The sequence below is a fragment of the Odocoileus virginianus genome, chromosome 16, assembly GCF_023699985.2.
Source record: "Odocoileus virginianus isolate 20LAN1187 ecotype Illinois chromosome 16, Ovbor_1.2, whole genome shotgun sequence".
In the NCBI taxonomy this organism is placed as follows: Eukaryota; Metazoa; Chordata; class Mammalia; order Artiodactyla; family Cervidae; genus Odocoileus; species Odocoileus virginianus.
The window spans coordinates 56,585,646-56,612,064 of record NC_069689.1 but is presented as its reverse complement, the minus strand read 5'-3'; the positions used below and the strand labels follow the sequence as shown (position 1 = coordinate 56,612,064).

The 26,419-nt window shown below is 45.8% G+C and overlaps 1 protein-coding gene across 1 annotated transcript in view; it reads left to right on the top strand.

Moving 5' to 3' along the window:
- Window positions 1-26,419, top strand: part of MINAR1 (membrane integral NOTCH2 associated receptor 1) — a 37,849-nt gene that overhangs the window by 2,959 nt on the left and 8,471 nt on the right. Inside the window, exons 2-3 of the mRNA XM_070478257.1 lie at window positions 21,071-23,430; window positions 25,379-25,633. Of these exons, the coding sequence (XP_070334358.1) occupies window positions 21,130-23,430; window positions 25,379-25,633 (2,556 nt within the window). The 5' untranslated portion in view covers window positions 21,071-21,129. The remainder of the gene's footprint in view (window positions 1-21,070; window positions 23,431-25,378; window positions 25,634-26,419) is intronic.

Genomic DNA, 26,419 nt, shown 5'->3' with positions numbered 1-26,419 from the left:
CCAAGTGGTGATGTGTGTTCTCAAAGTAGCTGGGAAAGATTCCAGGTTCCCCTGTGGCTGTGCCGCTAAAGCCCACTGATTAGCTTTTCCCACCGACATGCGGAACTTACCTGCAGACTTGGTATAAATTGGTATAAGGGTGTGGGGGGTGAGTATGGAGTTTAGAGACAGGCAGAGGCAGTTGGCAGGCAGCCTCTGGCATGCATCTAACTTATGATATGACCTCAGTAAGTTACTTAAGTTTTCTGTGTGTTTATATAAAATGAGAGCATCAGACTGGACCATTAATTTTTCTTTCGGGCAGTGCTGGGTCTTCACTGCTGCTCAGGCTTTCTTTAGTTGTGGTGAGAAAGGCTACTCTTTGGTGCAGTACACAGGCTTCTCATTGCAGTGGCTTCTCTCATTGTGGAGCAAGGGCTCTAGGGCGAGTGGGCTTCAATATTTGCTGCACATGATCTCAGTAATTGCAGCTCCTGGGCTCTAGAGCACAGGCTCAGTAGTTGTGACGCATGGCCTTAGTTGCTCTGCAGCATATGGGATCTTCCCAGACCAGGGGTCAAACTCGCTTCTCCTGCATTGGCAGGCGGATTCTTTACCACTGAGCCACCACGGAAGCCCTCGAAGGCAGGTTCTTAACCACTAGACCACCAGTGGTTAATGGTCCCATAGACCATTAGTTTTTTCCCCCTCTTCTCTCTAAGAGTAGAACTCTTTAAGTTGAATCATATATGAAAGTTAAGTACATTAAACAGATTAGAGATGAGGGAGTGACATGGCAGCCTGTTTACTTCCCAAGGTAATTTCTAAAGCACTCTCTTGGAACCCCTAGCGGCTCTGAGAACACAGTTTGAGAACCCCTAGAAGGCTTCTTTCTAGAATGTGCATATCCCCCCTCTGAGTGTCGGAAATGAAATACTGTGGTTCCCTGTTGTTGTTGTTGTTGTTGTTGTTGTTGTTGTTGTTCAGTCGCTCAGTCATGTCCAGCTCTTTGTGACCCTATGAACTGCAGCATGCCAGGTTTCCTTGTCCTTCACCATCGGAGTTTGCTCAAGTTCATGTCCACTGAGTCGGTGATGCTATATGACCATCTCATCCTCTGTTGCCCCCTTCTTCTTTTGTTTTCAATCTTTCCCAGCATCAGGGTCTTTTCCAGTGAGTTGGCTCTTCACATCAGGTGACCAAATATTGGAGCTTCAACTTTACCATCAGTCCTTTCAATGAATATTCAAGGTTGATTTCCTTTAGGATTGACTGGTTTGATTTCCTTGCTGTTCAAGGGACCCTGAAGAGTCTTATACAGCACCCCAATTTGAAAGCATCAATTCTTTGGTGCTCAGCCTTCTTTATAGTCCAAGTCTCACATCTGTACATGACTACTGGAAAACTGTAGCTTTGACCCTACAGACCTCTGTCAGTAAAGTGATATCTTTGCTTTTTAATATGCTCTCTAGGTTTATCATAGTTTTCCTTCCAAGGAGCAAGCATCTTTTAATTTCACAACTGCAGTCACTGTTCACAGTGATTTTGGAGACCAAGAAAATAAAATCTGTCACTGTTTCCACTTTCCCCCCATCTATTTGCCATGTAGTTATGGGACTGGATGCCATTTTAGTTTTTTCAATGTTGAATTTTAAGCTAGATTTTTCACTTTCCTCTTTTACCCTCATCTAGAGGTCCCATCACTTCATGGGAAGTAGATGGGGAGACAGTGGAAACAGTGTCAGACTTTATTTTTTGGGGGCTCCAAAATCACTGTAGATGGTGATTGCAGCCATGAAATGAAAAGACGCTTACTCCTTGGAAGGAAAGTTATGACCAACCTAGATAGCATATTAAAAAGCAGAGACATTACTTTGCCAACAAAGGTCCATCTGGTCAAGGTTATGGTCTTTCCAGTGGTCATGTATGGATGTGAGAGTTGGACTGTGAGGAAAGCAGAGCACTGAAAAGTTGATGCTTTTGAACTGTGGTGTTGGAGAAGACTCTTGAGAGTCCCTTGGACTGCAAGGAGATTCAGCCAGTCCATCCTAAAGGAGAGAAGTCCTGGGTGTTCATTGGAAGAACTGATGTTGAAGCTGAAACTCCAGTACTTTGGCCACCTCATGTGAAGAGTTGACTCATTGGAAAAGACCCTGATGCTGGGAGGGATTGGGGGCAGGAGGAGAAGGGGATGACAGAGGATGAGATGGCTGGATGGCATCACCAACTCGATGGACATGAGTTTGAGTAAACTCTGGGAGTTGGTGATGGACAGGGAGGCCTGGCATGCTGCGATTCATGGGGTCGCAAAGAGTCGGACACGACTGAGCGATTGAACTGAACCGAAGAGGCTCTTTAGTTGCTCTTTGCTTTTTGCCGTGAGAGTGGTATCATTTCCATATGTGAGGTTCATATTTCTCCCATCAATCTTGATTCCAGCTTGTAACTCATCCAGCCTAGTATTTCATATGAGGTAGTTGCATAGAAGTTAAGTAAGCAGGGAGATAATATACATCCTTGACGTACTCCTTTCCCAATTTGGAACCAGTCTGTTGTTCCATGACCATTTCTACCTATTGCTTCTTGACCTGCATACAGGTTTCTAAGGAAGCAGGTAAAGTGATGTGGTATTCCTGTCTTTTTGAGAATTTTCCATAGTTTGTTGTGATCCACACAGTCAAAGGCTTTCTTGTAGTCAATGAAGCAGAAGTAGATGTTTTTCTGGAATTCCCTTGCTTTCTCCATGATCCTGTGAATGTTGGCAATTTGATCTCTGGTTTCTCTGCCCTTTCTAAGCCCAGCTTGTGGCCTCCTAATTCCATGTAATTGACACATCACCCACCTTTCCTGATCCTGGTAGCTGATTCTCCTCGATGTCTAGTTAACCCCCTACAATATGGACTCCTGAAAGACCATGTCCTCTTCAGCCTGAAAGCTCCTGAAATCTAGAAGAGTACCTGGCAGGGAATTAGGTACTCAGTAAATGCTTACTGAATGGATGAGACAACAAGGAGTAAAGTTATTTTGACTCAACAGGAACTAATGGATGGAACCACTACAGTATAAATTGTAGGACAAGGACTTTGGTTTATTTGTTGTTGTTGTTTAATCACTAAATCCTGTCCAACTCTTTTGTGACTCCATGGTTTGTAGCCCACCAGACTCTCTGTCCATGGGATTTTCCAGGCAAGAGTACTAGAGTGGATTGTCATTTCCTTCTCCAGGGAAATGTTGTTGTATATCAATGCCTAGAACATGGCCTGGCCCAGGCAGATTTTAAGAAAAACCTTTAAATTAGTTAAAGTTGGGGACTGATTGCTCCAAGAGGTCATCAGCACCATGTGTGTGATGGTTATTCTTCTGATAATAAAGATTCTCACCCTCTCTCCTTCTGGAAACATGGTGGATTGCAGTTCCCTGAAATTATTATTTATTTTATTTTTTAAATTAATTTTTTATTGGGGTGTAGTTGCTTTACAATATCATGTTAGTTTCTGCTGTACAGCGGAATGAATCACCTATACCTACACATATATATAAGGAAGTCCCTTTTGGACTTCCTTCCCATTCAGGTTCCATGCGTGTGTGTGCTCAGTCGTGTCTGACTCTTTGCGACCCCATGGACTGTAGCCTGCTAGACTCCTCTGTCCATGGAATTCTCCAGGCAAGAATATTGGAGTGGGTTGCCATTTTCTCCTCCCCTGTCACCTGAAATTAGATGTGGTCTTGTGCCTTGTTTGGGAACTTTTAGAGCTTTGGCAAGTGCCTCACTTTTTGTTCTTCCTTTTCTTCTGCTCCAGTGACAAATCTCCATGGGAGTTCCCTGGAAGTCCAGTGGTTAGGACTTGGAGTTCTCACTGCTGTGGTCCTAGATTCTACCCCTAGTGAAGGAACTAGGGTCCTGCAAACATCCTGGGGCCTGCCTCTCGGCCTGCTTTCTAGGCTGAAGGTGGCAAGGAGCAGAACCCTTGGTTGACTCATGTTGGTCACATCCATGGATAAGAGATAAACCATTGGGGTTTTAAACTCTTGGAATCCAGGGACAGTCTTGCTACAGCATAACCTAATCTGTCCTGATGGATGCAGCACGTAAAAGAGCTTAAGACAACACTGGTGTGTGATCAGAGCACATTGGGATCTAGTGTTATCCTCAAAGGCCAGAGGTTGCTGAGACAGAGCTTCATGGACATTTGAACCTTGGTGTGGTTCCCACACTGAGGTGTGTAGCTGTCACTTTTGCTAGTTGGAGTGTTCCTTTGCTGATATACCCAGGCCAGTCTTTTAGAGAAGGACCCATGGTTAACCAAGGCTCTGCAGGTGGCTCGGTGAAGAACCCACCTGCCAACGCAGGAGACCTGAGTTTGAATCCCTGGGTCAGGAAGATCCCCTGCAGGAGGAAATGGAAACCCACTCCAGTATTCTGGCATGCTCAGTCCATGGGGTCCCAAAGAGCTGGACACAACTGAGCACACATGCAAAAGCATGATAACCGGAGGCCCAATACATAAGACACAAACTGCTGGCTTAATAGTTTAGTGTGAATAAAGTGAATCTGATAAATGTGCTCACTGATCAGGGAGAAATGCCAATTAGAAGCCAGATAATAAGAAGGTATTTTGTGAGCTTGGAGTGAAATGTAGGGGAGTTAGTGGAATGGCTAGTGTCCTATGGCTGGGACATGCAGGGATCCTCCCAGACAAGGGATCGAACTGTGTTTCCTGCATTGGCAGGCAGATTCTTCACCACTGAGCCACCAAGGAAGCCCTGATGTTTCCTTCTTTATCCAAGTTTGAAAACCACTTGCTGAATGCACTCCATACACAGAGACACACAGAACCCCCCACCCCCACCATTTAATACCGTCCTTAGCACGTGACTTATCCAGCACGAATACTGTGATTTTTCTGGGGCTCTGTTGCCCATGTTCTCAGCAGTGGGAACTTTCCTGGCAGCCTTTTTTTTTTTTTAATTTTTTTTCTATTTATTTTTATTAGTTGGAGGCTAATTACTTTACATCATTACAGTAGTTTTTGTCATACATTGAAATGAATTAGCCATGGATTTACATGTATTCCCCATCCCGGTCCCCCCTCCCACCTCCCTCTCCACCCGATCCCTCTGGGTCTTCCCAGTGCACCAGGCCCGAGCACTTGTCTCATGCACCCAACCTGGGCTGGTGATCTGTTTCACCCTGGCAGCCTTTTTGACTGGCTTGGCCTGTGAGAACAGAGCACTACGGAAGCTCCCAGCCTGCAGCCCTCCGCCTCCTCTCTGCCATGCATGTCTTCCTTGGTGTTCCTCTGTCTGCTGTGATCTTTCTTCCTGCCTCTCCCCTCGGGTCCTGGAGAGCAGTTCTGACTCTCAGAGGCTGATGTGCTGTGATGACCACGCTGTGGCCTCTGCAATATCACTGGGATTTTGAGAAAGAAAAATTTTAAGCAGGATGCTAAACATGCCTGTTTTATGGTTACTTAAGGAAACTTCAAGTAAACAGCTGAGAAAACAAACCAAAAGTCAGTAGGGATTCATGGGAATGTGAAGGGCTTCGGACCCTCCTGGAAGCCTGGAGGGTTGACAGCAGCTGTGAGAGGCCAGCTGAGACTCAGCAATGCGGCCTGTTTCTGGTGCTGCGGTTGAAGAGAATGCAGAGTCGTTTATCATTGTGGGTGCAGGATGGAGAGCAGGTATTGAGTGGGTGGGAGTGAATGGGGAGGGTAGTGAGTGGGTGGGGGTGGGTGGGTAGTGAGTGGGCAGGAGTGCATGGTGGTGGGTAGTGAGTGGGGATGGGCAGTGAGCGCCCTGGGTGGTGGGCTCCGGGCTCTCTCCCGCTCTGTCCAACAGCCGTGGGCGCACTCTTTGCGCTGTGCTGTAATAGACCAGTGCTAGCCTGAGCTTCCCTCTGATCCCTGAGCCCAGCAGGAGCAGGACAGTATCTTGTTCCCATCTTGGCCATGGCTGGCAAGGAGCTGGCACGGAGCTGGGCAGTGCAGTAGCGCTGTCGTGTGAAGCAGGGACTGGGTGTCACTTCGGATGATTCAGAAGGCTGTCTGCGGGGCCGGGAAAGCCTGGCTCCGGAGCTGCTGCCTGATGGAAAAGTGGAATGATTCAGTGTCCCATCACCTCTGTGTGAGTCAACACTACAGTGTGGCCACCAGAAAGAGGCTCAGCTTAAGGATGGCATGGGGAAGGAAGAGGGGACTTCCGCTGTTTTCTGTACTTCAGTGTAAGGAGGCTTAGTTGGAGGAGCTGGTGAGCAGATTGAAGATTATTAAAAGTATCAGGGTCATCACTGCTAGGATACATCTAGTCCAGCATTCCCAAGCCACTGTCAGGGACTCGAGGGTACCAGAGCCTCTTGGGTATCTTTATACAAGTAGATTTCAGGTTTTGCCCCACTCTGCCCGGTCAGAATGTCTGGGCTTGAGGCCTGGGCCCCAGTTTATTCTCCACATTTACAAGTGCTGTTTGGAGTTGCTAGAGGAAGGGGAAGATCCGAGTCAGAGACCACGTCCCCATCCACAGGAAGAATTCCAGGAGTCGCAGCCAGGTCCCGGATGGCTGAAGGACCTGAGCTGGACCAGTTGTTTGTTTCAGGTGCCCAGGCAGGCATGGGTCAGGGTTGCTGTAAGCTTGAAAAATGCGGGGGAGGGACTTGACAATGTGGCCTTCCACATGTCCAGGATTTTAGGATAAATTCCAGGATTACAGTACAAGGGAGTCCTTATCAACATCACCAGTTATCTTTATCCTCAGCTGCCGGTCAACAGTGGGTTCTAGCTGATAGGCTGGGCAAACCAGATCTTGTTTTATCAACTAGAGCAAAGCATTTGTCTTCTGAGAAGGACTGCAAACCTTCCAGCTGTGTCTACTCTAAATATGAGAAAGTGAAGAGGACAGACCATCCTTCTCTGCATGTGCACTGGGGGTCAGGGGTTCAGACCCTCTGGTAAAGAGGTTAGCCTTCACCCCACCCCCTGGATGGCCATGTCCTAATACCCAGGAACCTGTGAATATGTGACCTGTCCTTTGCAGATGTGATTAAGTTCAGATCTTGAGATGGGGAGATTATGCTGGATGATCGAGGGGTTCAGAGCAAACACAAGAGCCTACAGATGGGGAAGAGGATTCAGAAGAGTTAGTGAAGGAGGCATGGCCACTGGAGTAGAGCTCAAAATGATGTAATCGCTGGCTTTGAAGATGGACGCAGGGGCCATGAGTCAGGGACTGTGGGCAGCTTCCCGGAGCTGAAAAATGCAAGGAAACAGATTGTCCCCTAGAGGAGCCTCTGGAAGGAATTCAGCCCTTGCTAATACCTGGATTAAAAAGTCCATTTGGACTTCTGACCTCCAGAACTCTAAGACTGTAAATCTGTGTGGTTTTAAGCCATTATATTTATGGTATTTGTTATAGCAGCGATAAGAAGATCCCATATATGGGACTTCCCAGGTGGTGCTAGTGGTAAAGAACGTGTCTGCCATAGCAGGAGATGTTAAAAGACATGGGTTTGATCCCTGGGTTGGATGATCCACTGGAGAAGACAATGGCCCCTAATTTTGTCTTGTCTGGAGAATCCCATGGACAGAGGAACCTGTTAGGCTACAGTCCACAGGGTCGGAAAGAGTCAGCTATGACTGAAGCGATTTAGCACATAGCACAGCAATAAGAAACTATTAATACAGCACAACCTCTGAGATGATGAGTATTTGCCACCTAAGTGTCGAGAGGCAACAGAATTTTGCAGACCCAGAGGCATAACTTTGGCTTCTTCTGGTGGCAGTGGACTTTCTGGGCAATCTGATCAGATCTACACCTTGGTCAGTGTTTCTTGAATCCTAAAACTCTTCCCTCTCGGGACTTCCCTGGTGGTCCAGTGGCTAAGACTCTGTGCTCCCAAAGCAAGAGGCCCGGGTTCAATCCCTGGTCAGGGACCTAGATCCCGTGTGTTCCAACTAAGACCTGGTACAGCCAAATAAACAAATAAATATAAAAAAAACCAAAAAAAACAAAAAAACCTCTATCCTCTTTGAAACAAATCCATGAAGCCCAAAGTTTCCTCTTAGACTGCAGTTTTGGAAACACAGTGATAAAATTTCAACATTGTCCCCACAGTGCGTATAGATCCTGAGAACACATAGCCATACCCAGTTATGAGGTGACCAATGAAGGATCTAGAATATGCATTTACATTTATCACTGAAATGAAAACAAACAGTTAAATTAAAACAAAGCAGAAAAATGACATACCATTTCCCCCCCTAAATGTCATATATAGGAAAATACATGCAAAGAGTTTTGGAGAAAGTTTCCTAAATGAGAAATGAACCAGAGAGTTGTTTGTTTGTTTGTTTTTAATTTTTGGCTATACTGGGTCTTCATTGCTGTGCTCTGGCTTTCTCTAATTGCATCAAGTAGGGGTTACTCTCGAGTTGTGGTGTTTGGGCTTCTCATTGTGGTGGCTTATGGGCTTTAGAGCATGAGGGCTTTAGTAGCTGTGCATGCCTTTAGTCACACTGAGGCATGTGGAATCTTCCCAAACCAGGGACTGAACCCATGTCCCTTGCATTGGCAGGCAGATTTTTCACCACTGGACCACAGGGAAGCCCAAACCAGAGGGTTCTTATTCTGTTTCCTGTTAGGAAATGTTTTTACTTCCCCTCAGTGGTATCTATCTGTCCCTCTTCATCCCAAGGTGATGGTTCATCCTGGACCTTCATCTGGTCCAGGGCCTCATCTCTTCCTAGGAAGTTAAAGGTTAGGAGGGAGGCTGACACAGTGATGATTTTAGGTGGAGAGAGAAGTTGAGGGAATCATTATTATTTCACTCTAAAATGGAATGTAAGAGGTGTCTGCACTATTTTGGGGGAACATTTTGATAAAGATCACAGTCACCTTAGAGATAAATATGGTATCATTGACAGTAAAGTAGTAAATAGTGTTTATTTGCATATCATAATGTATAAAATGCCTTCCTGGCCAACCAAACACACCAGTCATGCTTCAACCTCAGGACCTTTGCACTTGCTTTTTGCTCTGCCCGGGACGCTTGACTTCCTCTTCATGAAAGGCATCTAGGCATGTGGTTGGCTCTGTTACCTATTTGGGGACTCCATTTAGGTGTAATCTTTCCCCTGAGGACTTCTCTGAACATCTTTTTAACAATTGCAGTCCCTACCCCTGGTCCCCTACTTTCTAACCCTCCTCTATTTTTCTCCGTAGCATTTTCCGCCATCTAATATGCTATTCATTTTATTTGTCCATTTTGCTTATTATCTGTCTCCTCACTAGCATATAAGCTCATGAGGGTAGTTTTTTTTTTTTAATCTGCTTGAATAGCCTGCTATATTTCCAGTAGTTATAGAAAGAAAACCATGCCTGACACATGCCATTTACAAGATTTTTGAATGAAATCATGAATGTCTCCTTTGACCATGTTAGAAATCCCAGGAAGAGGAATTGATATCTTCTTTTTCTAGGTGAGAACACCAAAGATCGGAGGTAATAATTTACTTCCCCAGGTTCCCCTTGCTGGGATTTCCTGCAAATCCTTGTTTCATTATTTTTTTATTAGAAAATCACATATTCCAAGCATTTAAGTAATACAGACCTAAAACAAAGGGAAGGAAAAAGCACCAAGGGATAATTTTTAATAACATTTTGGTACATAAGGTGTGCATATAGACAATTTTATATCATATTACAGTATGCCACTTACTGGCACACTTTTTAGCTTAAGAATACATCATTAAAAATTAAACATATCAATACATTTATTTCTTCAACATGGCTTATAGTGGCTGCATGATATTTCATCATTGTTGAAGCACTACAGTTTTATATAACCAATCGTTAGCTACAAAGGTTATTGCTGATATTTCTCTTATTATAAGCAACATTAAAAAGAATGTATTTGTAGCACTTTCTTTTTTACATATATTTGACTGTTGCCTTGAGATAAGTACTTAGAAGTGTGGATTTGTTTTATTTAAAGGATATGCATGCTTCAGGTTTTATGCAGATTACTTCCTGTAATGATCACACACATTTCCTATCTTTCTCTTTCATAATGCCTAGGAGTGCTCACTTTTCCACATTCTCCCCAACAGTGGTATGAGTCTTCTTAGCCCATATCAGTTCAGCAGGCAAAACAAAACAAAAAAAAACCCCATAGTGTTTTGGTGCTTCTCCACCTTAGAAAGAAAATATCATTTTAATTTTCTTTACATGTATACATCCTAAGGCAGTCAAACCCATTGTGGTTTAAGTTTACTTTCTTTGATTATCACGATGGTGAAAGTCTCTCGGTGTGTCCAACTCTTTGTGACCCTGTAGACTATACAGTCCATGGAATTCTCCAGGCCAGAATACTGGAGTGGGTTGCCTTTCCCTTCTCCAGGGGATCTTCCCAACTCAGGGATCGAACCCAGGTCCTCCCACATTGCAGGAGGATTCTTTACCAGCTGAGCCACAAAGAATTTGTTTATTATAATTCTTTATATATTTATATAAAATATTAATTATATATTATGATTTATATTTACATAAATTACATATATAAATTACATAATAAATTATATAATTGTTTCTTACAATGTTGCCCATTTTTTCCTTTGTCTTTCTTTCTTTGAATATTGTCTGTGGGACTGATCATTCTTTCTTACTGATATTTAGAGTTTTCTATGAGATGCAAAAAATTTCTGCACTCTATTTTTTTTTCAGTTTCTGTGATGTTTATTGACATGGTAAGTCATTTTCATTTATCCACGTTGATCAATCTTTTTCATCATGGTTTCAACTTTTGGAATGCTGTGTGGAAATATCTTTTCACAACCTCACCTGAGTCCTTACTCAGATTTTCTTCTTTTCATTTAATCTGTTATTTATTCTTGTATATGGCAAGGAATGAGTGCTAACTTAACTTTTTACAGTTGGTTAACCAATGTTTCTAATAATACTTAACTGTTCACACGTTTTGAGCATTCTTTGGGATTGCCTTTCTTTGGGATTGGAATGAAAACTGACCTTTTCCAGTCCTGTGGCCACTGCTGAGTTTTCCAAATTTGCTGGCATATTGAGTGCAGCACTTTCACAGCATCATCTTTCAGGATTTGAAATAGCTCAACTGGAATTCCATCACCTCCACTAGCTTTGTTTGTAGTGATGCTTTCTAAGGCCCCCTTGACTTCACATTCCAGGATGTCTGGCTCTAGGTAAGTGATCACACCATCATGATTATCTGGATCATGAAGATCTTTTTTGTACAGTTCTTCTGTGTATTCTTGCCACCTCTTCTTAATATCTTCTGTTTCTGTTAGAAGATATGCTCAAAGAATGCTTAAACTACCACACAATTGCACTCATCTCACATGCTAGTAAAGTAATGCTCAAAATTCTCCAAGCCAGGCTTCAGCAATACGTGAACTGTGAACTTCCAGATGTTCAAGCTGGTTTTAGGAAAGGCAGAGGAACCAGAGATCAAATTGCCAACATCCGCTGGATCATCGAAAAAGCAAGAGAGTTCCAGAAAAACATCTATTTCTGCTTTATTGACTATGCCAAAGCCTTTGACTGTGTGGATCACAATAAACTGTGGAAAATTCTGAAAGAGATGGGCATACCAGACCACCTGACCTGCTTCTTGAGAAGCCTATATGCAGGTCAGGAAGCAACAGTTAGAATTGGACATTGAACAACAGACTGGTTCCAAATAGGAAAAGGAATACGTCAAGTCTGTATATTGTCACCCTGCTTATTTAACTTATATGCAGAGTACATCATGAGAAATCCTGGGCTGGAAGAAGCACAAGCTGGAATCAAGATTTCTGGGAGAAATATCAATAACCTCAGATATGCAGATGACACCACCTTTATTGCAGAAAGTGAAGAGGAACTAAAAAGCCTCTTGATGAAAGTGAAAGAGGAGAGTGAAAAAGTTGGCTTAAAGCTCAACATTCAGAAAACTAAGATCATGGCATCCGGTCCCATGACTTCGTGGGAAATAGATGGGGAAACAGTGGAAACAGTGTCAGACTTTATTTTGGGGGGCTCCAAAATCACTGCAGATGGTGACTGCAGCCATGAAATGAAAAGACACTTACTCCTTGGAAGGAAAGTTATGACCAACCTAGACAGCATATTAAAAAGCAGAGACATTACTTTGCCAACAAAGGTCCGTCTAGTCAAGGCTATGGTTTTTCCAGTGGTCATGTATGGATGTGAGAGTTGGACTGTGAGGAAAGCAGAGCACTGAAAAATTGATGCTTTTGAACTGTGGTGTTGGAGAAGACTCTTGAGAGTCCCTTGGACTGCAAGGAGATCCAACCAGTCCATCCTAAAGGAGATAAGTCTTGGGTGTTCATTGGAAGGACTGATGCTGAAGCTGAAGCTCCAGTACTTTGGCCACCTCATGTGAAGAGTTGACTCACTGGAAAAGACCCTGATGCTGGGAGGGATTGGAGGAAGGAGGAGAAGGGGACAACAGAGGATGAGATGGCTGGATGGCATCACTGACTCGATGGACATGAGTTTGAGTAAACTCTGGGAGTTGGTGATGGACAGAGAGGCCTGGCATACTGCGATTCATGGGGTTGCAAAGAGTCGGACACGACTGAATGACTGAACTGAACTGAACTGAAGTGAACTGATTGACACATTTTACTGAATAAACCATTATTTTCTCATTGACTTGAAATGCCACCTTCATTGTGGAATGAATCCTTAGCTACATTTGTGTTTGCCTCTTGTCGGGAAGATCCCCTGGAGAATGGAATGGCTACCCACTCCAGTATTCTTGCCTAGAGAATTCCATGGACAGAGGAGCCTGGTAGGCTACAGTCCACAGGGTCACAAAGAGTGGGACACAACTGAGTAACTAAGCCCAGAGGGGTGGGAAGGGGTGGGAGGTAGGAGGGAGGTTCAAGAGGAAGGGGACATATGTATACCCATGGCTGATTCAGAAACCAACACAATATTGTAAAGCCATTATCCTTCAATTAAAAATAAACAAATTTATAGAAAAAATTAAGCTGCAGTCAGGACTTTCATGGGATCATGAAAGCACAGGGTTAAGACTCTGTGCTTCTAATGCAGAAGGCATGGATTTAATCCCTCCTAGGGGAACTAAGATCCCACATGTGTGAAGTCTGGTCAGGGATCTGACCAGGGATCAAACCCAGGTCTCCTGCATTGTAGGCAGATTCTTTGCCATCTGAGCCACCAGGGAAGCCCTTTACATATGGTAGTGTCTATATTTCCATGCTACTCTCTCCATTCATCCCGCCCTCTCCTTCCTCACCCAATCCATGTCCGTAAGTCTGTTCTCTACCAACAGCAGCTCATTAGCCACGTGGTTTATAGTCTGGGGGGAGGATGCAGCACATCACTCAGGGTCACACAGGGATTGACTGAGGAGAAGAATGAACACGCATGGTCTGTTGAGGGCAGGCCTCATAGCAACAAGGGACTGAGGGGACCCCTGGTCTCCATGGGAGGCTGTGATTGGCTTATTTGAATATCCCTGGGCTGGCAGGGTACCAGCACTTGCTGCTTGGGGGAAAAGTAGAAATTGCCAGATCCCCTTGATGAGGAGAGTTGTCTTGCTCCAGGATCCTATCTGGGAGCAGAGTGGGGAGAGGAACTTGTGACTAGATCCTTAACAGGCCCTCCAGGTGTCACCAGATGTCAGGACAGCTCTTAACATTGAGATTTAATTTTAGACCTTAAACTGCATTTTTCCTTCCCCTTTTTTCTCTCCCAAGGAAACCCTCTGCTAAACATGGTATGAATCATTTCCATATACGTTTGTGTACCTTCCTTTTTATATAAAATGTTAGTTGCTCTGTCATGTCCTCTTCTCTAGGGACCCCATTGACTGTAGCCCACCAGGCTCCTCTGTCCATGAGATTCTCCAGGCAAGAATACTGGAGTGGGTTGCCATGCCCTTTGCCAAGGGATCTTCCTGGACCAGGAATTGAACCCAGGTCTCCTGCATTGCAGGCAGATTCTTTACCATCTGAGCCACTAGGGAATCCCTTGTTTAACTTGAGCCTTACCGCTATTGCCAGATTGCTTAATGTTTGCCAGACACTAATACATATAACAAGAGGTAGATACTATTATCATTCCCATTTTACAGCTGAGGAAACTGAAACAAAGAGAATTTGTTCAAGTCACACAGCTAGTAAGTGGAAGAGCTTTAATTTGAACTTGAGCAGTTGAGCTCCAGAGTCTATGACCTTTAACTATTATGCCAATCTGCCTATAAAAGCTACCAACTATATTCTGATTTGGCTTTGACAGATATTTTCTTATCCCATTGGCATACTTGCATCCTTCCTGTGACAGCATTTAGGTATGCCTGTTATAGGTAGCATTTGACTGCAGTTTTTTTTTTTTTTTTTTTAATTTTTGAAAATCCACTTTGAGAGTCACAGTCTTTTAACCAGTAAATTTTCATACTGTTCATACTGTTCACAGGGTTCTCAAGGCAAGAATACTGAAGTGGTTTGCTATCCCCTTATCCAGTGGACCACTTTTTGTCAGGAAAAGGACTGTTTTGCTGGGGAAGATTGAGGGCAGGAGGAGAAGGGGACAACAGAGGATAAGATGGTTGGGTGGCATTACTGACTTAATGAAAAGGAGTTTGAGCAAATTCTGGGAGATGGTGAAGGACAGGGTAAATTGGCATTTTGAAGTCTGTAGGGTCACAAAGCAACCTAGTGATTTAGCAACTGAAAAACAACAAAACTGGTAAATTTAGCATGTTTACATTTATTCTGTATGATGTATTTGGAAACATTTCTGTCATCTTATTTGTAATTTTTACTTGCCCTCTTTAGCATTTTTGTGGAGGAAAACTGCCATGAAGGGAGAAAGGGGCCTCCTTTCAGTTAGAAATTTATTGCAGGTGACACAAGGGAGGTAGAAATTCCCATCCATAAATTTTAGATTCCTAGATTAATGCCTTCTTTTAATAGTTTCATTGAATCCAGAGTTTCACTGAATCACAGTAGCATCCATCATCCTGGGGTAAAAAAAACACCAAAATCCAAAACAACAAGCCAGGCCAATACCCAGATGCTGCAGAGAAATTCTCTTTATCTTGCTTTTCATGAGTGTAAAGCGAGGACACTGTGCCCACACTGCATCTTGGCACATTATTTCAGTGTTGGAAAGATCAATATATCATTGCATCTGGGAAAACATTAATAAGAACACCTTATAACCAAGTTTCACTCATCCAGTTCAAGGTTTGTATCATTTGTCCTCATCAGATTTTTGGAGTGGTTGGCAAAAGGGAAGATTAAAGCTTTAGGGGAGTTGGTGGACATGAAATTCAGAGAGCTTGTCTTCTGTCCAAAGATTCATGAGGCAGTTCTGCAAGTTATGGTCCTAAATCATGTCCTTTTCTTCTTTTCCATTTTGATCAATATCTGATATCAACACTTTGAGCAGTTACAAATGCATAAGGTTATGAAAAGTTGGACATTCATTTGAGCCTCATAGATTGGACAGCTGCATTAGTCAAGCTGGAGCACAACATGAGAATCACACATGGCGTCATCAGGGAGTGGGGAAAAGTCCAGAATCTGGTTCTGGCCCTTCCCGAAGCTGTAGACATGTGGTGGAAATAGCCATGTGTCCGGAGATGGAAAAGCCTGGAGTTCTCCTCCTGGCTGTGTGTATGCAGGAGGCGTTGCAGACAAGAGAATGTGGGCCCCAGTCTGCATCCTGTGGGTGAATGCTCATGTGAGCTGCAGGTCCGGCCCTTCTGGCACCTGCTCTGCCGCTGCTCCCAGCTCTCACTGCCCGCAGAGTCGAGTCCAGACACCTAGCCCAGATTGAGCACCTTGCCTTCTCTGGATGCCCCCTGCTTATCCTGACCACACAGACAGACTCTACCACGCCACCCCTTCACGCCTCTGCCCTCTGCTCCCTCTGCCTTGGAATCTTCCCTCTGTCTCCTTCCTCTGGACCATCACACACCCTCCTCCTCTTCAGTCTTCAAGGCCATTGCTGATGGTGCCTCCTTGGCAAAACTGGCCTTTCCCAGTGGCTGGGACTCATCTCACTCTCCCCAGGTCCCCAGCCTCTGGTTTCTGCTTCTTTGGGGCCTGACAGTTTCTACACAGACACTTGTGAAAATGGCAAGGTGTCAGGAGCCCTGTGAACTGGGGCTGACTCTGCCACTAGCTCTCCATGTAGTTTTGAAAAATGATGATCCTCGGCCCTGTTTTCCAGTTTGTAAGGTGGAGGGGCTTGGCCTGGGGGCTCACTGTGGTCCCTTGCTCAGTGTACATACTATTGCTCAGATGATTTGTATGTATGAATGCGTGTGAATGTATGAGTGTGTCTGTGTGTGTGTCTCTGGGTGCGAACATGTGTGAGTATGTGAGTGTGTCTATGAGTATATGTCTCTATGTGAATGTCTGTGAGTGTATGAGTGTGTGTGTCTCTGTGTGAACATGTATGATTGTATAAGTGTATCTGTATGAATGTGTGTGAGTGTGTGAGTGTGTGAGTGTGTGTCTCTGTGTGAATGTGTGTGTGTATGAGTGTGTCTGTGTGTGTATGAATGTGTGTGAGTGTATGAGTATGTCTGTGTGTCTCTGTGTGTGACTGTGTGTGTGAACATGTATGAGTGTGTGTGAGTGTATGAGTGTGTCGCTGTGTGTCGCTGTGTGTGGCTGTGTGTGTGTCTCCGTGTGCACACTCATGTGCACCTTCCACAGCAGATTCGCTTAGCCCCCAGAGATCTCAGGCTGATATTTCCTCCTTGCTCTGTCATCACTAAGAGAAGCATCCAAGATCCAGCATTCAGCAAATTTGGCTTCAGACCTGGCATTTCCTTCTCCCTCTGGCCTCATTTCCCTCATCCTCCCGCACAGGTGGCCGAGTGGTGGTGCTGTACTCTCCAGGCTGCTGTGGACGTTCTGTGTGAAGCCCCGGCACATAGTAGGTGGTCTAACTGCAGTGCCTGTCCTGCTCAGCACCTCCCGCCCGCCCCAGTTCACTTCTGTCCCTTAGCAGCAATGCTTTCCCTCCTCCTGGCACAAGACGGAGCCTACTACTCTGCCCATAGCATCCCCAGCCCGGGCTGTGGTCCATTTGGGCCCCAGGCAGCTCACATTCCCTCCCCTCTCTTCAGTTTCCTCATCTGCAAAATGGGAGCACTCTTCCCACACCGCAGAGCTGTTTTGTGACCTGAGGAGGTAGCTGCCAGGGACCGTGTGCTGCAGGCCAGATCCTATTGCACAGAGCCTAGAAATTGTTTTTCGATTGGCCTCTCTTTTGCTCCTTCTTCCTCTCTGGCATTCATTGGCACATTGTAGAAAACCTACATGGATTTCTCTGCGGTGATTAATCGCCTTAAGCACACAGCAGACATGTGTCCATTGGCACAGGGGCACCTGCCTGCCCTGCCAGCCGTTCATAATCCCCTAAATTTCAGTCTTAATAGAAAACAACTCAGGTTTAGACATATCCCACTTGTGTTGCCTTTATTCACTTCAGGAGATGCTGGGCCTTGATTTTCCAAGTTCTTATTTGACCTGGGATTAGTAGAATTTTCACCACACAAAGTAGAATAGAAAGTTGAGTCAGCCTCGCAGGAAAGTGGGGTCTTGGGTTTGGGGGAGGTCCACGGGGTTGGACTGCAAGTCCAGCTCTGAGGATCCTTGTTGCTCCCGCTTGCTGCTTGCAGGGCTCCGAACTTGTTTGCTGGTCTGTCAGAAACTGATAGTGAAAGAAGCCTCCTAGGATTGTTACAAGAATTCTAGAAATCTCTGAAATAATTCTAGAATTTCTGAAAATGCTTTGTGTCCCCTGTATATAAAATCTGATGTGCCTGAGTTGTGATTGCTCTTTCCTAAGTATTTACATTCATTTGTCCTCTGCTCAGGTTTCTGTGCCTGTTTCCTTGAAGATTGAGCTTGGCAGGTTGTCCCCACCTGGAGCAAACCAGAACATTCTGACATGCAGCACTCCCATCAGATGAAGTGGGTGGATGGGGCAGGGAGGGAGATCTGTGTGGGGAGATGAGGGTTTCCCTGTGACTTGTTCTGGGCAGGAGCAGAGCCTCTCAGAGCTCAACTGCCTTTTCCATACAAGAAAATCCAGGCCACTCATTTCTGCATGTCCCTGCAGACATTCATGGAGAGAGGGTATAGATTCTCATTGGGAGCACTGCCTTCAGGATGGAGAGAAAACCCGTGGTCCAGAGCAGCTGAAATTTAACCCCTAAAAAAGACACTGTTCCCCTAGAAAACAGGCTGTGTGTGTGTGTGTGCTCTCAGTTGTGTCCCACTCTTTGCGACCCTGTGGACTGTAACCCATCAGGCTCCTCTGTCCATGGGATTTCCCAGGCAAGAATACTGGAGTGAGTTGCCATTTCCTTCTCCAGAGGATCTTCCTGACCCAGGGATTTAATCCATGTCTCTTGCGCCTCCTGCTCTGGCAGGCGGGTTCTTTACCACTAGCGCCACTTGGGAAGCTTCGTGGCTGTGTATGGGACAAGTCAACCTGACAATCTATAAGTCAGTCATCAAAATGCCTCTGCTACGTAGTGACTGGCAAGGTTCTCATGTGTAATTTGATATTTCCTTATAAATCTCAGAAATTGGGTCCATATTTGGTTTGATGTTTTTCATTTTTCCATCCAAGTTTCATTAATGTAGATTTTTCTTTCCACTTCAAAATAAGATTAATTATTGTTTGTATGTGTGCGTCCTAAATCGCTTCAGCCATGTCCGACTCTGTGACCCTATGGACTGTAGCCCTTAGGCTGCTCTGTCCATGGGATTTTCCAGGCAAGATTACTGGAGTGGGTTGCCATGCCCTCCTACAGGGAATCTTCCCGACCCAGGGATCGAAACGGCATCTCTTCACGTCTCCTGTGTTGATTTGGTGATGACAAAAAATAATGTGTGGTCATGGTAGGAATTTTGGAAAAGAAGAAAAATTATGAAGAAAATATTGTTATCTATAAAAAAATAAGAACTGTCATTGAATGAGAAGGGGTATGAGGGACTTGGGGCAATGGGAACATTCCAGATCTTATAGGGGTTTTGCTTTTAACATGGGCACACACATTTGTTACAACTTCAGCAAATACACACAAATTTTGTGCACTTCACTGTATGTAAATCTTATTAATAAAAGAGAAACTGTAAACAATTATTGGACTTAGGTTAATTATAGGCACAGTGAAATCTTTAGGAGGAGGTACACAGATGTTTGTAATTTGTTTTGAAGTACATTAAAAAAAATAAGATGGCTTCATGAAGGGTAGATGGATAGATATGTGATAAAGCAAATATAGTAAAATGTTAATGGTGGAATCCAGATGGTGGCTATATGAGTGTTCACTGTAAGATTCTTTCAACTTCGCTGTATGTTTGAAAATTTGCATAATAAAATATTGAGAAACAAAGATGACTAATTCAGAATGAAAATCTATATTTGCAATCCAAAGGTAACAGCCATTAACATTTTAGTGTATATTATTTTCCTTCAGTTTCATTTCCAAGAAGATTTAATTTTATATAATTAAGATCTTACTACAGATACAGATTCATTTTTACATTTTTCACTCAGAATGTCATTCCTCAGTTTTCTTTTGTCATCAAAAGTCTCCAATGTGTAATTTTATAATCAAGATATAATTTACATAAGTAAAATTCACACGTTTTAGCACACAGTTCTGTGAGTTTTGACAAATGCAGAGAGACATGTAACCACCACTCCAATCAAGATGTGAAAGAGCTCCATCATCCAGAATGGAGTTTTGTCTACACCTTGCCATTTTACCTACACCTTGCTTCACATCCAGTGTCTGGAAACCCCAGATCTGTTTTTCAGAATATAATAAAAATGGAACCGTATAACAAGAGGGGCTTCCCTGGTGGCTCAATCTGCCTGTAGTGAAGGAGATTCAGGTTCGATAACTGAATCAGGAAGATCCCCTGGAAAAGGAAATGGCAACCTACTCCAGTATCCTTGCCTAGGAAATCTCATGGACAGAGGAGCCTGGCAGGCTACAGTCCATGGAGTCACAAGAGTCGGACATGACTTAGCGACAAAATCACCATATGATAGGTAGCCTTTTGAGTCTGGCTTCTTTCATTCAAGCACCATACATTTCAGATTCATTCATGTCATTTACTACATGTACTGGTAATTTGTTCCTTTTTATTGATGAGTAGTATTCCATTGTAAGGATATACATTAATGTAATTTATTTATTTTGTGGCTGCCCTGGGTCATTGTTCTGTGCACAGGCTTTCTCTAGTTGCAGTGAGCGGAGTCTATTCTGCATTGTGGTGCGCCGCCTTCTCGTTGCAGTAACTTCTCTTGTTGCAGAGCACAGTCTCTAGGGCACGAGGGCTCACTAGTTGTGATGTGCAGGCTTAGTTGCTCCACAGCATGTGGAATCTTCCCGGACCAGGGATCTAACCCATATCCCCTGCATTGACAGGAGGATTCCTATCGACTATACCACCAGGGAAACCCTACATTAATGTAATTTTAATGTTTGTAAGATATCACTGTATATCATAGCCTGCTTTATTTATGCATTACCCTAATATTCAGATATTTAAGATGTTTTAGTTTTCACTATTATAATGAGCATCTTTTTTATGATTGTAACTATTTAAAAGAATATTTTATTAGAGCATAGTTGATTTGCAGTATTGTGTTTCAGGTGTACGGCAAAGTGACTCAGTTGCACATAAACACAATGAACATTTTTATGCAAAATCAAAGTCATTCATAATTTCTTTAGGTAGATTCCTTTAGTCACTCGTAATTTATTTAGGTAGTTTCCCAGAAAGTTTAAAGCCTTTGCCCAGCATCTAAGTGCTAATCAATAGGTCAAGACGAAAATCTAGATTCCCCACTTTCCAGGTCCAATGTTCCTTGGAAGGGAATTATGACGTGGTATTTTATAAATATTTTTAAAGCATTTACAACATTTCTAAGCATTAAAAAGTCTTTCCTTGCATTTCTTTATGTGGTTCAGGACCAGCTTGACTTAAAACTCCACTGATGTTTCTAATCTTCTTTTCCCTTCCCTACTATTTTTCCATATCATCAGTCCCGCAGAACTGACTCAAAGTTTCCAGTGTCACCAGCTAGCCTCTGAAATTCTAAGCCATGGAGACCAACCAGGAAACGTCCCTCTTCTTGGTGAAGATCTTGGAGGAATTAGACAGCAAGCAAAATACTGTCTCCTACCAGGACCTCTGCAAATCCTTGTGTGCCCGCTTCGATCTGTCCCAGCTTGCCAAACTGAGAAGTGTGCTCTTCTATACAGCCTGTCTTGACCCCAACTTCCCAGCCACGTTATTCAAAGACAAGATGAAATGCGCTGTAAACAACCAGCAGTCCAAGAAAATCATGGTGGCTGCGGACATCGTGACCATATTCAACCTGATCCAGATGAATGGGGGCGCCGCCAAGGAGAAGCTGCCTGGAGGCCGGCAGAAGATGCGCAAGAAAGATGCCTCTTTTGACTCGTGCCGCTCAGACACGGAGATATGCAGCGCGGCCGAGTGCGAGCCCCTCAACTGTGAGCTGAGTGACCGGCCTTTCAGCCGGGGCTACCCCAGCCGCCAGTCATCCAAGTGCAGAAAGGTGGACTGCAAGGACTGTCCACAGTTCATTCCTGCCTCTGAACCTGACTTCCTGCTGGGGGTCGGCAAAGATGTGAAAACCCGGGCAGCTTCCCTGGACAGGCTGCAGGCTCTGGCCCCATACTCGGTGGCCAGCCCTCAGCCCTGCGAGATGCAGAGAACCTACTTCCCCATGAACCTCGAGAGTGAGTCCATGTCTGATCAGGACTCCCTGCCCCTCCCCCAGGGCATCAAGCAGACCTTCATCTCGAACGACGAGCCCTTCGTGGTCCAGTCCTGTGTCCAGAAAAGGAACATCTTCAAAGAGGACTTTCACAACCTGATGGCCGTGTCCCCCGGGTTGGCCAGTCCGGCCAACAAGGCCGAGGGCGAGCGCAGGAAGTCCCAGGCCCGCAAGGAATCCCACAAGACGCCCTTCCCCCACCACAGCTTTGAGATGCCCTACAGCAGCCAGTACCTGAACCCCGAGTACTCCCCAGTTCCTGACAAGAGGCGGGCAAAGCACGAGAGCTTAGATGACCTTCAAGCCTCCACGTATTTTGGACCCACTCCAGTGATGGGGACCCAGGAGGCCCGGCGCTGTCCTGGCAAATCAGGCAAGCAGACTCCCTGGCCGGCCAAAAGCTGGAGCCTCAACACCGAAGAAGTTCCTGACTTTGAACGGTCGTTTTTCAACAGAAACCCCTCCGAGGAGAAGCTCCGTTATCCAAATTCCAACAGTCAGACACCCAACTTCCCAACCCCGGACAGATGCCCCGCTTACCTAACACCACAGGATCAGCAGCCCATCCTCCCAGTCGGCTACTCAGCAAAGCCCAATGGGCTCAAATCTAAAGAGATCCCGCCCCCTGTGGACCTGGAGAAGCACGAACCAGTCAAAAAGTTTAAAGACAAGAGCATCAGCTGCGCCAGCGGGCAGCTGAGCTCAGACACCAGCAGCGTGGGCACCCAGACTGACCTGCACGTGCTGGAGCCCAAAACAGGCAAGGACCTGTGCACTCCCGGGCAGGGCAAGTACAGCGACCGGCATGCCGTGAAGCATTCTGATGATGACTCGGAGGTGGTCAGTGATGACATCAGCGACATCTTCCGGTTTCTTGACGACATGAGCATCAGTGGCTCGACGGGGGTCATGCAGTCATCCTGTTACAACAGCACAGGGTCCCTATCGCAGCTTCATAAGTCAGACTGTGACAGTTCGCCAGAGCACCACCTCACCAGAATCACCAATGGGCTCCCCGGTGGCCAAGGGGAGAAGGGCAGCCGGCCAGAAAACAGCCACCCCTCAGAAGAGGAGCTGAAGACCAGCGTGTGCAAGCTGGTGCTCAGGATCGGGGAGATTGAACGGAAGCTTGAGTCACTGTCGGGTGTGCGTGAGGAGATCTCCCAGGTCCTGGGCAAGCTCAATAAACTAGACCAGAAGATGCAGCAGCCCGAGAAGGTGAGTGTGCAGATCGACCTCAATTCTCTGACCAGTGAGGCTCCATCTGATGAGAGTGCCTCGCCCCGGATATTCCGTGCCCACAAGGGTGCCCACGGGCCCAAGCTGGAGAACACGGCTGACTGGTGCTGCTCAGATGCCAGTGGGAGCAACAGCGAAAGCCTTCGTGTCCAGGCCTTAAAAAAAAGCCTCTTCACCAGGCCGTCTTCCAGGTCCCTGACGGAGGAGAACAGCGCCACAGAATCCAAGATTGCCAGCATCTCCAACTCACCCAGGGACTGGCGCACCATCACTTACTCCAACCGCATGGGCATCAGCGAGGAAGAGATCAAAGAGCGAGGTCCTGGAGACAGTAAAGACTGGCATCGGAAGTCTAAAGAGGTAATGCCCACTTAAGGTCATGTAACTGGGTGCCAGCTTTGTTGTTTTTGTCATTGTTCAGTTGCTCAGTCATGTCTGATTCTATTTGGCTCCATGGACTGTAGCCTGCCAGGCTCTTCTGTCCATAGGATTCTCCAGACAAGAATACTGGAGTGGGTTGCCATTCCTTTCTCCAGGGAATCTTCCCGACCCAGGGATTAAACCTGGGTCTCTGGCATTGCAGGTAGATTCTTTACCTCTGTCCCACCAGGGAAGCCCCAACACTGGAAAAGATTGAAGACAAAAAGAGAACAGGGTGGCAGAGGATGAGATGGTTGGATAGCCCCTAGAATTAAGGCCTCTTAATTCAAAAGCCTCTGAAAGCTTCCCAGGGGCTTCTTGCTGGTCTCTGATTTCCCTCTTTGAGTCATCTTTGTGCAGAGTAGATACCAGCTTTTATTTTTAAACTATCTTAGGTATACATATGAACTGCTGTATTAGAACACAAGCAGCTCCTTGGTAGGAGCAGTGGGGGCAAGTGTGGGCAGTGGGTAACTTTCCAGGTCAGAAAAGCTTGCTTGCAACATGTGCTCAGTTGTGTCCAACTCTTTGCAGCCTTCTGGACTGTAGCCCACCAGGCTCCTCTGTCATGGGATTCTCCAGGCAAGAATGCTGGAGGGAGTTTCTGTGCCCTCCTCCAGGGGATCTTCCCGACCCAGGGATCGAACCCATATCTCTTACATCTCCTGCATTGTCAGGCAGCTTCTTTGCCACTGGCACCACCTGGGAAACCCCATAGTGTTTGTATCCATCCCTTTTATAAAGCTTGGAGCACCTTCTCCTTAGTAGTGTGACTTTGCCAAATGTGGCATTGAAAAATGATCAGGATAGTCCTCTGCCCTTGAGGAACTCACAGTCCAGTGGAGGAGACAGACAGACAGACGGACAGGCCATTATAGTTCAGTGGGACAGTGCTGGCTATGAACTCCATACACAGTCTGAAGGGGTCTCATAGGTGGGCACTGACCTGGTCTTGGTGGGTCAGGGAGTGCTTCCTGGAGGATATGACATGTGTGCGGAGATCTGAGGGCCTGAAGTTAGAAAGTATCAGAAGACCTGGGTTATAACAGGATTCATGGAGAGCAGAGCTCCAGGTTCAGAACTAGGGACTGAGAGCATCAGTGATGCCAGCGGTGTCAGGCACCTTCCTGCCTCCACACTGTGGTCCATACTGTTCCCTGTTTTGAAGGCTGAGCAGATGTTCCTGAAAACCAGTGGAGGCTCTCACCATATACTTTCTGACTTGGCTTCTTCCATCCAGAGAAGCAGGGTGTCATCCGTGGTTTTGGCCAGCTCCTTGGGGAGAATACCTGTACCTTTTACTCCTCAGGACCAGGTAGAAATTGGTAATAGAAAGAGGGGGCCGGGACTTCCCTGGTGGTCCACTGGTTAAGACTACGCTTCCAATGCAAGTGGCATGGGTTCAATTCCTGTTTGGGGAGCTAAGATCTTGCCATACCACATAGTGTGGCAGAAAAAAGAAAGAAGGAAGGAAAGAAAGAGGGGGCGGTACTATGCAGTGGTTAAACAAGGCGTTTCTGAAGCTAGAGGCTAAATTTAAATTCCAGCTCCCTGCCATTAGCAGCTGTGCTCCCTGGGGTAAATTACTGAGTCTTTCTGGTCTTCTTTTCCTTACCAGAATAATATGTGTTAATAGTAGTAGTCATGGCGTGAAGATTAGATAAAATCATCTCTTTCTGGCACAGAAATGTTGGGTCGTATGAGTAGTATTAATGTTGTAAGCTTTTCCTAGTAAATGTCCCCCAGTACAGGCAATCCTTCTATTTGCTCATGAATAACTGCATGTTGCTACCTGGGCAGCACCTAGTGATGAAAAGCTGGGGTCTGCCCAGTGTGACATCTGACCACATCTGTGTGGCCTCCTGGACTTCTCTGTGCCCCTCTGCAGGCAGACAGGCAGTACGACATCCCCCCGCAGCACCGCCTGCCCAAGCAGCCCAAGGACGGCTTCCTGGTGGAGCAGGTGTTCAGCCCTCACCCCTACCCCGCCTCTCTCAAGGCCCACATGAAGAGCAACCCTCTGTACACGGACATGCGGCTCACAGAGCTGGCAGAGGTGAAGCGGGGCCAGCCTTCCTGGACCATCGAGGAGTATGCACGCAGTTCGGGTGACAAGGGCAAGCTGACAGCCCTGGACCTGCAGGTGAGCCTCTTTGCCCAGGGTGGGGTGAGGTGGGGGAAACCTGGCCACACCCTGGTGGATGCAGAAATGGATGAAGGATGCCCTAGCCATCCACTCCCTCCCCTTCAGCTCCCTTGGTTCCCACCATGGAATACTGAACCTGAATACATCATAAGGCAGAGATGTGTAACCAGGGGATTGCTATGTTGCTTTTTGGCTTGTAAACATTTAGCAACAGGAATGCTTCATTGATGGATTGACCTTGGCCATCAATTTGCTAACGTTGCGTTTAAGACTCTGTACCAAGTGCAGATTCTCATGCTTGCTCCTAAGACCTGAGCCCAACTGGTTAATGGAACACAAGCCTGATTTCTCCTTCCACATGTAGCCCGTGGGATAAGCATGTTTGTGGGAGCCAAGCTATGGATTATGTTTCCGTACGGAGCAGCCCCAGGTAAGTGCCACCCCTGGAAACTCTGTGAATGCAGTTGTGGCTAGAGGGTGTGTTTGCTGTTCAACCACAGGCAGGGCTGGGTTTCGGCCACACTTGCATCTTGGTGATTCCATCCACACTGCGTCTATCTGTGTGTCTGTATCATCTTGGGAGCAGCGAAGCACCTTGCCTTCACCTGCCGGTTAGATCTGTGGGCAGCAAGGTCATTGTCTCAATGCTGCCAGTCACGTCCAGGTCCCTGAATGTCCCCACCACTTAAAGGGCAGCTGGGGAGATGCTGGTGGAGGCTGGTATGGCAAGGTGTTCCCTGACATTGCCTCGCTCTGAAGCCAAGAGTCTGCAGGAGGGGCAGT